Source organism: Dasypus novemcinctus, chromosome 11 (assembly GCF_030445035.2).
Source record: "Dasypus novemcinctus isolate mDasNov1 chromosome 11, mDasNov1.1.hap2, whole genome shotgun sequence".
NCBI lineage: Eukaryota > Metazoa > Chordata > Mammalia > Cingulata > Dasypodidae > Dasypus > Dasypus novemcinctus.
Window position 1 is genome coordinate 99,115,995 of NC_080683.1, and position 12,470 is coordinate 99,128,464.

At 40.6% G+C, this 12,470-nt stretch overlaps 1 protein-coding gene across 2 annotated transcripts in view; it reads right to left on the minus strand.

The window, feature by feature from the left end:
• TBC1D32 (TBC1 domain family member 32) overlaps positions 1–1,412 on the minus strand; it is a 251,432-nt gene extending 250,020 nt beyond the window's left edge. Inside the window, exons 1-2 of one of the 2 annotated variants that reach the window (XM_058307341.2) lie at positions 1,237–1,412; positions 906–1,063 (exon numbers count right to left, since the gene is read on the minus strand). In XM_058307341.2, coding sequence (XP_058163324.1) covers positions 906–1,060 — 155 coding nt within the window. In that variant the 5' untranslated portion in view covers positions 1,061–1,063; positions 1,237–1,412. The remainder of the gene's footprint in view (positions 1–905; positions 1,064–1,236) is intronic. The other variant, XM_058307340.2, reaches the window with a different exon arrangement.
• Positions 1,413–12,470: the final 11,058 nt, after the last annotated feature.

A 12,470-nucleotide genomic window follows, 5' to 3' on the forward strand; every position in this document is an offset into this window, starting at 1 on the left:
ACTCCATGTAAACACAAAGTTTTGGGCAGAATTTCAAAGGGCTCAAGGATCTCTTGATGTCTATATATGAATTCGGCAGGAATTTCAGATAAGTAGAACTTCAGGGTACCCAAGAGTCAGTAAAGGTAACATAACCCCGCCCACTCCCCCCAAAAAATCCAGCGTCACCTTTGAGAGATCAAAATGAAATGCAATTACTCAATTAAAGTACTACTAACAATGAATTGAGACACCTGGAAAGTTGACCTTTTAAAAACTGACAGGTATAAGTTATAAGAACCAAATCAAAAGATAAAAACAGGTCTCTAAAGAAATAAATTCTTTAAAACACTTCGAATGGCCCCTTCCCCATTAAACTTATGTTTTCTACTGCTCCCAAATGCTGAGCACTCTGTAACCACTTTTATGGCCCTTACATTCCTTACGTGTCACAAACATTTGGGTATGTGCCTTACCCTTTCCAGAAACTTGGCTATTCCAAAGGAAGTCTGCCTCTTCCTTTCACTGCAGTGGTGCTAGAGTGCATAATTAATGCAGCCATTGAAATACGGTAACAGGGATCTTGGAAACTCATTGCCTTTTGATAAAATAACTGCAATCCCTTAAAATAAGAGAATTGTTCTTAAAAGAACACGATTAGTTTACAATCAATGTTACTGTGTTCTCCAGGAGAAAAAATCGAGGGGTTGGGGTATGTTGGTGGCAGCAGAAATAGCGAAAATGCAGAAGCGTTGGGAAATAAGAAAAAACTATCAATAACATCGGTTAGGGAAAAACAGAAAAAAAGGAACCTCCAACGTGGGCATTATTTTAGCAATATTCAAATGAACATTCTTTATCTAACTACCCTTTAACCTTTTCTGGGTCAGCTGATTTGTTCACATAAGATAGGAAAAGCAATATACTTGTGAAAATTTTCATCAGTTTCCTCCAGATGTAAAAGGATCTCCTCGGCGCACTCTAGGGAGGGAGCACCCGTGATTTTCTCCTTCACGCTCAGAAACAACTGTCTCAGCATTGCCTGCAGCATCGCCTCGTCTTCGCGGGACAAGTGGGCCATCACCTGTTAGAATCAAACGCCGCCGCCCATTACTCCCAAATCCCAGCGATGCCGCCACCGCGCACGCGCGCCCCCTCCCAGCCCACCTGGCGCGCAGCGCCGTTCCCCGGGAGACTGAGGCAGGCGCTTGGGGCGGGTCCTGGGCAGTCCGCACGTCGCTCTCGAAAACAAGTCACCTTAAAGAAGCTGGGGTCCGCGGGGGTCCGCGAGGCCCCGCCTTTGGTACCCGTCGTTGCCAGCGTCCAGAACCAACAGAACTCAGGCCGCCCGGACTAACGGCAAAAAAGACATCCGGGAAGGCTCTCAGAAAGGGAGGACCTGAAGGTTTACCACCGACGCTACGCGTGACGTCATCGCGCTGGCGTGGCTTCCGAGATGAGAGGGAGTGCCACCTGACGGCCTTCCCAGGCCTCGGAACTAAGGGTCTCGTCTGCTTTGCCCATAACTCAGGGTTATATTTGGTGAGTTAGGAGAAGGAAGAGAAAAGGAACGATTAAAGAAAGATTGTGAAAGTGAAAATGAAAGTAGCCTGAAAAGTTTCGACTGCATAGTGAATAGTAATAAAATGTTGTAGTGCTGTTTTTCTCATCGTGTGTAAGGAGTTAAGCTTTTTTGAACCCCTACCCCTTAACAAGCACCTTGCTAGGAGCTATGAAGAACAGGGGGCTTTCATAACCAAACAAAAAGAAATTAACGATTACAATGCAATGTAATTGAGAGCTGTGCTTAAGAAATGTGTCAGGTAGGTACCGTGGAAACCCAGAATTCTATTTTTATTCAATAGAAGGGGAAAAGAAAGAAGCACAGAGAAAGAGCAAACTGGATTTGCAAAAGTCTGGAGAGTTTGGCATATTAAGGATCTTCAGTTAGTAGAGTTAGAAAGAGGAGGTGAGAAAGCTAGAGAAATAAATTGGCCGTATTCGAAAGAGACATTTTTGGCACTTTAAAGAACCCGAGTTGTATCCTGCAAACAGTAGGACACATTTGCACTCCGATAGAAACCATAATGTATAGTGTAGAAATACCGCTTTGCAGAAAATTGCAAGCGATAATCATGGCGTCTCATCCAGTTTCCAAGTTTAGATGAATTCCCAGACTTATAAAGCCTGTTGATTGACCAGTAGGCAGGTTCCCACTGAAAAACGTTCAACATCACCACAAATATAAACAGTTAATATTCCTCAGCTCTCCCCCAAAGAGGCCAGTAGGCCCTCAATATGACATTGCTGGCTCCCAGGCACTTTTGTCTTCATGGGCCTCTTAATCCACAAAAAGCATATATGTATGTTAAATATTATATTTTATAGCTGCATTGCTATAAAGACAAATATATAGCATGTTGGATGCGTTATGATATATATACATTATATTCATATTTTTCTTTTGACTGAAAAAGTTAAATATTTTCATAAGCCCTTAAAACTACAGTGAGTCACAGGCACTGTATCTAAAGGATTAGTCAGCCCAGGTTACTGGTAGCCATTAACTAGTATAACTAGCAAGAACATGCCATGGCAAACCATTTGGGAATCAACTCATGTGCTTTCCTCTTCCTTCATTTGGTTTTCGAGAACCCTTCCTAAGGTCACCCTTGTGAACACCCTAGTCTGCTTTCCACCTGTATTGCTCCTAGGAACATCATCATCTATCGGCCATTGCCACAGATTGATGTAAGTCACCCCTTACTACTACTCTAGTCTTGCTGCTTGTTAAAATAGTTATGGCCTTACTGCCTCTGACCATTGTTGTTATCTGGCTTCTGCAAATCAGTAATACTTTCATCCCTACTGATACTAGGGACCCCAGTTCCTTGACAGAGTCTCCTAAGGTCAATCCCCACCTACAGAGGACAGCCACAACCAAGCTTCTAAAAGATGCCAGTGGCCCCCATACTAGTGGATTCCTAAATGTCTGTGGTAGATATACACTAAGGTAACCCCAAATGAGTCATACCTAGTATAATCACTGTCTTAGTTTGAGAAGACTGCTATGACAAATAGCACACACTGTTTGGCTTAAAAACTGGAATTTATTGTCTCACAGTTTTGGAGCCTAGAAGTCCAAAATCAAGATCAGGCCAGACTTTCTTCCAAGTCTATAGTGTTCTGGTGGTGGCTTTCTGACAAGCAGTGTCTGCCTTCCTCACTTGGCAGCCTGTCTCTTTCATTCTCCTCTGTGGTTTCTACTTCCATGTCCAAATTTGCTTTGCTTATAAGAACTCTAGTCATATTGGAGTAAGGCCCAGCCTGTTTCAGTTTGGCTTCATTTTAATAGGCTCTTCAAATGAGTTCATACCACAGGACCAGAGGTTAGGACTTGAACATGTCTTGGTGGCAAACATGATTCAATGTTCCACAATCTCCTCCCCCTGAGTGAGGGTGAAACCTCTGACTAGCTCCTAACCAGTAGAATACAGAAAATGCAATGGGAGGTACCTCCCTTGATTAAGTCACATTTTATGTCTGAGGTGATGATTACATTTATGTTATACAGGGGACCATCTTAGGAGACAAGAAAAAAGAGATTCTCCTACTGGCCCTGTGGACCGTCTCCACCCAGGCAGCAGCCAGTAAGTAACAGGGGCCCTTAGTCAAAAAGCCACAAGAAAATGAATTCTACCAACAACCTGAGCTAGAATAAACTTGGAAGTAGATTCTTCCTTTTTGTGCCTCCAGATGAGAATGCAGCCAAGCCAACACCTCAATTGTTGCTTTGAGAGACCCTAAGCAGGTGACTAACTAAGCATGCCCAGACTTCTGACCCAAAGAAACAATGAAATAATAAATGTGAATTGTTTTAAGCCACTACTTTGGTGGTAATTTGTTATACAGCATTAGAAAACAATACATTTTCCTAGTGCAGAAAGTGCACCTCTAGGTCCTCACAGTAAACAGGGAATGGATCTCCTGCCTCACGTAATATAGTCATTCTAGCATTCCCACCCCCTTGAGCTTTCTCACCCCTTTCTTAATATGAGACCACAAAATTCCAGCATCTCAACCTTACTTTACTGTAGACTGTGGTCATGTTCAAGCTATAAGTAGCCATCTCAGCAGAGTATTAGGATCAAATCCTAAGGTCAACTAGAACCTTCAATCCCAAGCCACTAATGAGTGGTTCCATGTCATTCAATTCTCCCCTATCCAGCCTTCTGTTTTATTCCCTGGGACCTACATAATAGATACTCTTCACATGATAGCCAGGAACAGTGATTCCTTTTATGTATGTGCTATTACCTCCAAGGGCAAAAGTATAATATATCTTTACCACATCTAGCATCATATTTCTTGTCTGGGTGATGAGAAGTTTTGGTATACTATCGTGGTTATCATAGCACAACATTGTAAATGTAACTAATGCCATTTAATTTTACACTTTAAATGGTTAAAATTTTATGATATATACTATTTATGTGTGTGTGTATATATATATATATATATACCACAATAAAAAATATATCTCTGAGATGAACACAAAAACCTATGGAAAAGAAATAAGGAAATTCAAAACAAAACAAAAAGTCACTAATTACCAGATAGCACTGTTTATAATTTTTATGTCACCAATAATAACAAAGAGCTATTACATACTTATAGAGTGTTTTCAATGTACTAAATACTCTTTGCAATAATCTAAACACCTAGTTGTTGTGTTTACAGAGTGTAACTGAATAATTAAACTAAAATTGTTATTAAAAGAGATAAATTATTTCTAAATTTGGTATGATTTATTTCAGTGCCCAAGCATTCCCTAATTAGCCCAGGTATATAGTGTTCAGTTTAGAAACAGTTTTAAGCAATCTTTGTGTGGTCAGCTCTCAAACTATATGATCATCTAGAACATTAGAGACTGTGATGTTAAATTCATGTGTCAACTCAATCAAGTTATGGTGTCTAGTTGTATGGTCAAGCAACCACTAGCCTGATTGTTATTGTGAGGGTATGTTGTAGATGGATTTGCATCTATAATCAGTTGCTTGCAGCTACACCTGATTGCACCTATAATCAACAAAAGAGATTGCCCTCAGCAATGTGGAGAGTCTCCTCATCCAATCAGAGTTCTTAAAAGCCAGGGCTGAGGATTTCAGAGGCAGAAAAGAATTTCTGGGGAATTCAGCATCACCTTCATTGGCAGTTCCAGCTTGCTACCAGAGTTCAGATATGCCAGATTTCAGAATCACCTTTATCAGAGCTTCCAGCTTGTGGCCTGCCCTGTGGAATTCAGACTTGCCCATTTCCAGAGTCACATGCACTAATTCCTATAATAAAATTCTTAATATATATACACACACACATAATGTGTTGGTTTTGTTTCTCTCTATACCCTATTAATACATATTTTGGTACCAAAATTGTAAACTGCTTTTAAAAATGCCTAAAAATCATAGAAGTGGTTTTGAAATTGGATGGTGGGTAGAGGCTGGAAGAATTTCGAAATGCTTGATATAAAATATCTAAATTGCTTTGAAGAGACTGTTGGTAGAAATATGGAAGTTAAAGGTGCCTGCAGTAAAACCTTAGAAGGAAATGATGAATGTGTTATTGAAAACTAAAAGAAGTCAATCCTTGTTACAAAGTAGCAGAGATCTTGGAGAAATTGTTTTCTAATGTCAGGTGGAAGGCAGAACTTGTAAATGAATAACAAATATTTAGCTGAAATTTCCAAGCTAAGGGTGCAAGTTACAGCCTGGTTTGTCTTTTTCTGCTTATAAAAAGTATAAAAGGAATAAACTGAGGACTAAACTCTTAAGCACAAAGAAACCAGCAATTGATGATTTGGAAAATTCTCATCCTATCCAGAGTGTGTGCCCTGAAACCAGGGCCAGAAATGACTCTTTGAGGGCCCTCCCTAAACTCCCGGTAGATGAGGCCTCAGAGAATAAGGCTTCATGTATGGGTTGAGCCGAACAACTCTTCACTAAAGAGATTAGGCATATTCATACATCCAGTCAGCCATCTCAGATACATCAGACTGGACATGCATTTTTCCAGGAAGTTTCCATGAAAAATTCTTTTGTCTGGTGGCTCAGACCCCTTGAACTTCACACAAAAGTGAAAAGTTTTTTAATAATTTTGTCTGAGCAGAAGCACTGCTAACCTAGACTTAAACAGACAGAGACAGGATGAAATGAAGAGAAAATGACTTAAAGAAGAAAACCAAGGAAGCAGTGGTCAAGACCGAAGAGATCGACACAGGCTAAGAGACAGGGGCTTTTGCCCGTAGGCCTTTCGATAGGGCAGGGTTTCCACCTGGCACTTGGATGGAGTGGACCTTGCCCCCTGAGAGGCAGGGAGAATTTAGCCACCATCCCAATGCCTGGAGAGGGTAGGGACCACACCCCAATTTTCTGGTAGAACCTGGCCGCTCCATTGCTCAGGGAGGACGCATTCTAGGTCCTGATGTTCAGGGAGAGCATGGCCACTGTCCAAGCACTTGGAATGCATGGGGCTGCCACTTCAGCAGGGCTGGAGGACAAAACATCAATCCACAGATCACTACCAAAACTTGGAATCTAATGGAGTTTGCCCTGCTAATTTTCAGACTTGCTTGGAACCTATTGCCTCCTTTTCCCTTCTAATTTCTCCTTTCAGAAATAGGAATGGCTATCCTATGCCTATCCCACCATTACATTTTGGAAACAGATAACTTGTTTTCTAGATTTCACAGGTCCACAGTTGGAGAGGGATTTTGCCCAGGACAGATGACACCCATAACTGATTTTGGTGACTCTTTGGACTTAGAGTTGTTACAGAAATGATTTAAGGCATTTAGGGTATTGGGAGGGAGTGAATGCATTTTGCTTGTGGGAAGAGCATGTCTTTTGGGGGTCATTTCTTGAAAGACAAATAAATATGTGACCATGCTGCTAGTTCTTATTTCTCCTTGAATTTTTAATCCTGAAAATTGTTTCCTTTGGAATTTTTTAAAATGAAAAGAATAGCAAATAATGATACAACAGAAAAGTAAATTAATTTCTAAAATAATTTCTGATATATTAAAATTAGTGATATAACCAAATATTTGTAAAGAGATTTAAGTATTATGAATAATGAATAATAAACATGAAAAAATCTTCAGCCACACTAATAATCAAAAAAATTTCAAACTAAAACAAGATAATTTTTGCTTACAAAATTAGCTATGTTTTGAAGCATACATATATTTAGGGTTGAATGATACATAATGAAATATTATCTTTTATACTGTTATGAGAGTACAAATAAGCAAAATCTTCCTGTAAAGGAAATTCACAATGTATATCAAGAACTTTTAATTCAGTAATTCCATTTCTAAAATCTACTCCAAGATTTAGAGATGAATTGATGATTAGTATAAGGATGTTTACAGACCAGTTATTTGTAAAGTCAAAAAATTGGAAAAGTTTCTAAATATTTAATAATAGGTTGAAGATTAAAGTATAGTACAGTCATACACTTTAATATCAGTCATTTAAAAAATGTTTCCTATGAAAGCTAAATAATACACAAAAATATTCACAATATTTAAAATACAAGTTATATACATTCATTTAGTATATGCTAATTGAGCTTCTATAATGTGCTATGCATGATTATGTAAGAGGCATTATATATACTAATATCACAATTATGGATGAAGGGATTTTTATCTAGAGGTATGCATTAATGGAGGAGAAAAGGCCTCAAGAAAATTCACCAAAATGTTCACAATGGATATTTCTGATAGTGGGATTATGCATGATTTTTGTTTTCTTATACTTCTATGTGTTTTCAGAATTTCCTCAATGAATATATATTTATTGTTTTAAATGTAGTTCCATAAAATTTAGAGATTTCAATAGCTTTTTGAAGAATTAGATATTTAAATTTCCCGTCAACCTTTAATCCTATTAAATAGTGTGCCTTACCTATTTAGAGATTTATAGTAATAGTCAAGCAAGAACTGGATCTACCAAAATCTTACTCCAGGAATGGTCCTGCATTATCGAAAAGAAAGCCCATGGATAATGTCTAAAGCTGATAAAAATGACATAGTTGGGAAGCGGACTTGGCCCAGTGGTTAGGGCATCCGTCTACCACATGTGAGGACCGTGGTTCAAACCCCCTGCCTCCTTGACCCATGTGGAGCTGGCCCATGTGCAGAGCTGATGCGTGCAAGGAGTGCCCTGCCACACAGGGGTGTCCCCCGTGTAGGGGAGCCCCATGTGCAAGGAGTGCACCCCGTAAGGTGAGCCGCCCAGCGCGAAAGGAAGTGTAGCCTGCCCAAGAATGGTGCCGCACACACAGAGAGCTGACACAACATGATGACGCAACAAAAAGAAACACAGATTCCCGTGCTGCTGACAACAACAGAAGCAGACAAAGAAGAAGATGCAGCAAATAGACACAGAGAACAGACAACCAGGGCGGAGGTCAGGGAGTGGGGGAGAGGAGAGAAATAAATAAATAAATATTTTTTTAATGACATAGTTGTATTACATTGAATTAATAAGAAAACTACCAACACAATTGAATACAGAAAAGTTGAATATGGTTGCCTCTGAGGAGTGAAACTGGGATTGGGAGAAAAGGAATGAAGCAGAGGCTCTTGCTTTTCGTTATAAAGCCTATTACACTATCTGGCTTCTATTAATGTGTATTTGTAATTTTATTTAAAATGCAGAATTCGCTTTTAGAATTTGATGGTGTGTGGGGCCCAATAAATAACACCCCTCTATCCCGCCCAAGGCCAGAATTAACTGAGAGTTAGACATGGAAGTTAGACTGCTGGAGATCCAAGTGTCAACTTTACTAGAAGTTGAATTGAAGGGTGTGATTGTTATATCTAGCACAACAGGCTTGCTTCAGTTTAACACTGAATTAGCCTTTACCCACCCAGTCACTTGCATAGCTATAAAATAAGTAGGCCACTGCCATAGAAGCAGGCCCTGTAGGCCTGGCAGAGAGCAGAACATAATGTAGGCATCTTGTGTATAGGCTAGGTCTAAAAACGGAAAAGATAAAAAAGTTAAATATATTCTGTTCCTTCTTCCAAAGTCACTGATCATCTCTATAAAATCACTTACTAGCTCTCTATTTATCAAAGATATGACATCTGCTCTGTGTTAGACACTTCACTATATGTGATGCCAAACCCAGTGAGCAGAAAGATATGTGAGGAAAGTTTGCTGTCCCAAATACCTCAGTCTGGTAAGGGAGCTGCGTACCATGTAGGGGAAACATGTAAACATGTAAACAAATAATTAGACAAGATGCTACCTATAGTTTAGAATGAAACCCTCTAGTTCTAAGATTCTGGTATTTGGGGAGACCTTTCAGTTCCTCAATTACTCATCCATATGAAGTTAGTGCTTTTGTTGATTTTCATTTAATCTTGACAAATAATACTTACATCATCTAAATTAAGCTATAATTGTCTAATTTAAATTCCTTAGGTAGGCTCTATTTATCCCTTTGCTACTTTTTTAATCAGTTTTCCATGGTTAGTTTTTTCATATAAAGATTAAAATAGCCTTTGTGTTCTGCAATATTTAATATTTTAATGGCAGTTTTTCAAATCTCTTAATATATGCCTCTCAACAATAAAATTGATCATAGTCTTTCATTTCCCAAATATTTTTCCATGAGCATTTGGATGATCTATTCAAAGATAGCAAAACGCTAAAGTAACACTTAAATTGCAAGAAGTAATCTAATGAATAGAACTGGCAACTTCAGTTCCATCTGTAAAAACAGTATTCTTTTTTTCCAATGCAGACATAAAATATTACTAATAATACACCATAAAATGTGCATAATATCCTAATGAATTACAAAAGTGGAGTAAAATGTCCAAAGTACTGTTCGACAACTGTTTTAGTTTGCCAAAAGGTTGCTAATGGAAAGTACCAGAGATGGATTGGCTTTTATAAAGGGGATTTATTTAGGGTAAAAGCTTACATTTCCAAGGTTGTAAAAAGTCTAAACTGTGGCACCTTAAGAGGTGCTTTCTCACCAAAGTCAGCTACTATTGATTCTGTTGTCTGGGCATAGTGGCAAAGCAAGATGGCCACTGATCTCTGCCAAGGTCTCAGCCTTCCCTTCCCTTCACTGTCTCCTCTTGAGCTGCTCCATGGGCATCTTGGAAGATTTGTACTTAAGTGATCCTCTAGTCCTTTCTCACATGGGCAGATCAAATATGGCAGAGCTTCCTTTTCCTGTGTCTGTCTGTCTCTCTGTGTGTCTCCACTTTTATCAGACCTAGCAAGAGGACAGAGACTCAAGCTGGCTCATGCCTTACTGATATAGTCCAATCAAAAGCCCTAAAGTGCTCTTATCAAGTAATCTAATCAAAGAACCTTCTATGAACTTAATGCAACCAAAAGATATCATACTCGCAGGAATAGATTAGTTTAAAAACATCATCTTTCTCTTTTTGGGATTCATACAATAATTTTAAACTGCCACAACTACTAACAGTAAGCACTGAGTAATTTTTAAAGCTTTGATCATTTCAAGAAACATAGTTTGTTATTGAGCAAGGTCACTTGTAGGGTGGCACCGTGTGGGAGCGCGGCGACAGCAAGGGTCGGCTCGTCTCCAGGCGCCGGTGCGAGTCAGACCCGGGTGGCGGGAACGGGCGTTAAGGCCCTCCGCTTGGGGTTCGGGCGTACTGCCCGCCCCTCTGCCCAGCTGCACCCGCTTCCCCCTTGGTGGCCTAACCCCACCTCTCCCCCGAGGGCCACCGCCGCGCCATGACAGCCCCGCCTCGCTGCCGCGGAGAACCCTGGCTACCCCGTCTTCTGCCCGCAACCAGTGATGCACCCCTGCACGAACCTATCAGCCGTCTGCCGCCCCCCGGCCACGCCCCCTGCCCCTCCCCCGTCTTCGCCCTATATTAACCGCTGTACTTCCTGAATAAATCAGACTTGCGCACAGATCCTGGTCTCCTCGGTAGTCTTCTTCCTACCGCGCGTCCTCCGCACCTTGCCGGCCCCGGAGCGCCTTCTCGGAAGGCCCCTCCGTGTGTTGCAGCCCTCTGCCCAAGCCCACACCGCCCCTGCAGCGGCCCTCCAGGCGAGCCCACACTGCGACAGTCACTTGTACAATATACAATTGTTATAGTTAGAAACAGCCTAGCAGAAATATTTTACTGGTTTTTGATGGCATGAAAATTCTTTGGCCTATTAAAGATGACAGTTTCGGGAAGCAGATGTGGCTCAACTGACAGAGCTTCCACCTACCATATGGGAGGACCTGGGTTCAATCCCTAGGGCCTCCTGGTGAAAAAAGAAGAAAAAGTGTGCCCACACAACAAGCCAGTGCCCATGTGGTGATCCAGTGCCCTGTGCAAGTGAGTCATGCAGCAAGATGATGACGCATCAAAAGAGACAAGGGAAGAGTCAAGGTGAAGCACAGCAGAAACCAGGAACTGAGGTGGTGCAATTGACAGGGAACTTCTCTTCCAATCAGAGGTCTCCAGGATCGAATCCCAGTGAATCCTAGAGGAGAGAAAAGGAGAAGAGAAGACAACACAAGACAGCAAAAATAGCAGGGCAGTGGGAGGGGAAGGGGGGGAAATAAATAAAATAAATCTTTTAAAAATAAATAAATAAAGATGACAGTTTGGAAACATATTTATTCTCTATCCCCAAATCCCATCTAAATTATGGTAAAGAAATACGAAAGATGTAAATACACAAGGACAGAGAGAATGTAAGAGGAGATAACAGATAATTGGGTTCATTCAAGTTAGAATGTGTAGGTGAGACATAGGCTGACAGATTCTAGGGAGAATCTTTATATGTGCAGGGAGTTGAGGTTGAGGAATTAGCTTGAATTCACACCTCATCCTATGCAAGAAGGCACATTTTGGGAAGAAGACATGTATGGTTCATTCAGGCAAGAATTTGTCTTAAATCAAGCTACATCATGCAAGAAGGCAGAGTTGGAGGAGAGGCCTTCTGTGTGTTCTGAGTGTGGATGAGGGTTTAGTCATAACTCAAGCATCATTACAACCTGGGAGACAGTCTGGGAGAAGCATTTGTGTCCTCTGAGTGTGAGTGAGGGCTCATCCTGAAGTCAGATCATATCAGAACTCAGAGGAGGACTTGGATGTGCAAGGAATGTGGGCATGGGTTTAGTGAGAAGTCAAACATAATGGGAAAGACAGACAAACTCAAGAGGGAAACCTTATTTGTTTCGGGAAAAGTGAAATGAGTCAGAGGATAGCTCACCAAACTCAGACAGTCATACAGCACACTCTACAAAGCTTAATGGCCTGTGGTTTAAAAATAACTAGTATACCATGATGACTTCCTAACTTTTGTCACCAGCCCTAACATTTCACCTTTACTATAGAATCTTGCATACAATTGCTAAATGGACACTTCCACCTGGATAGATACAGACTTCTCAAACTTTAACATGTCTAAGTCCAACTTTGGAATCTC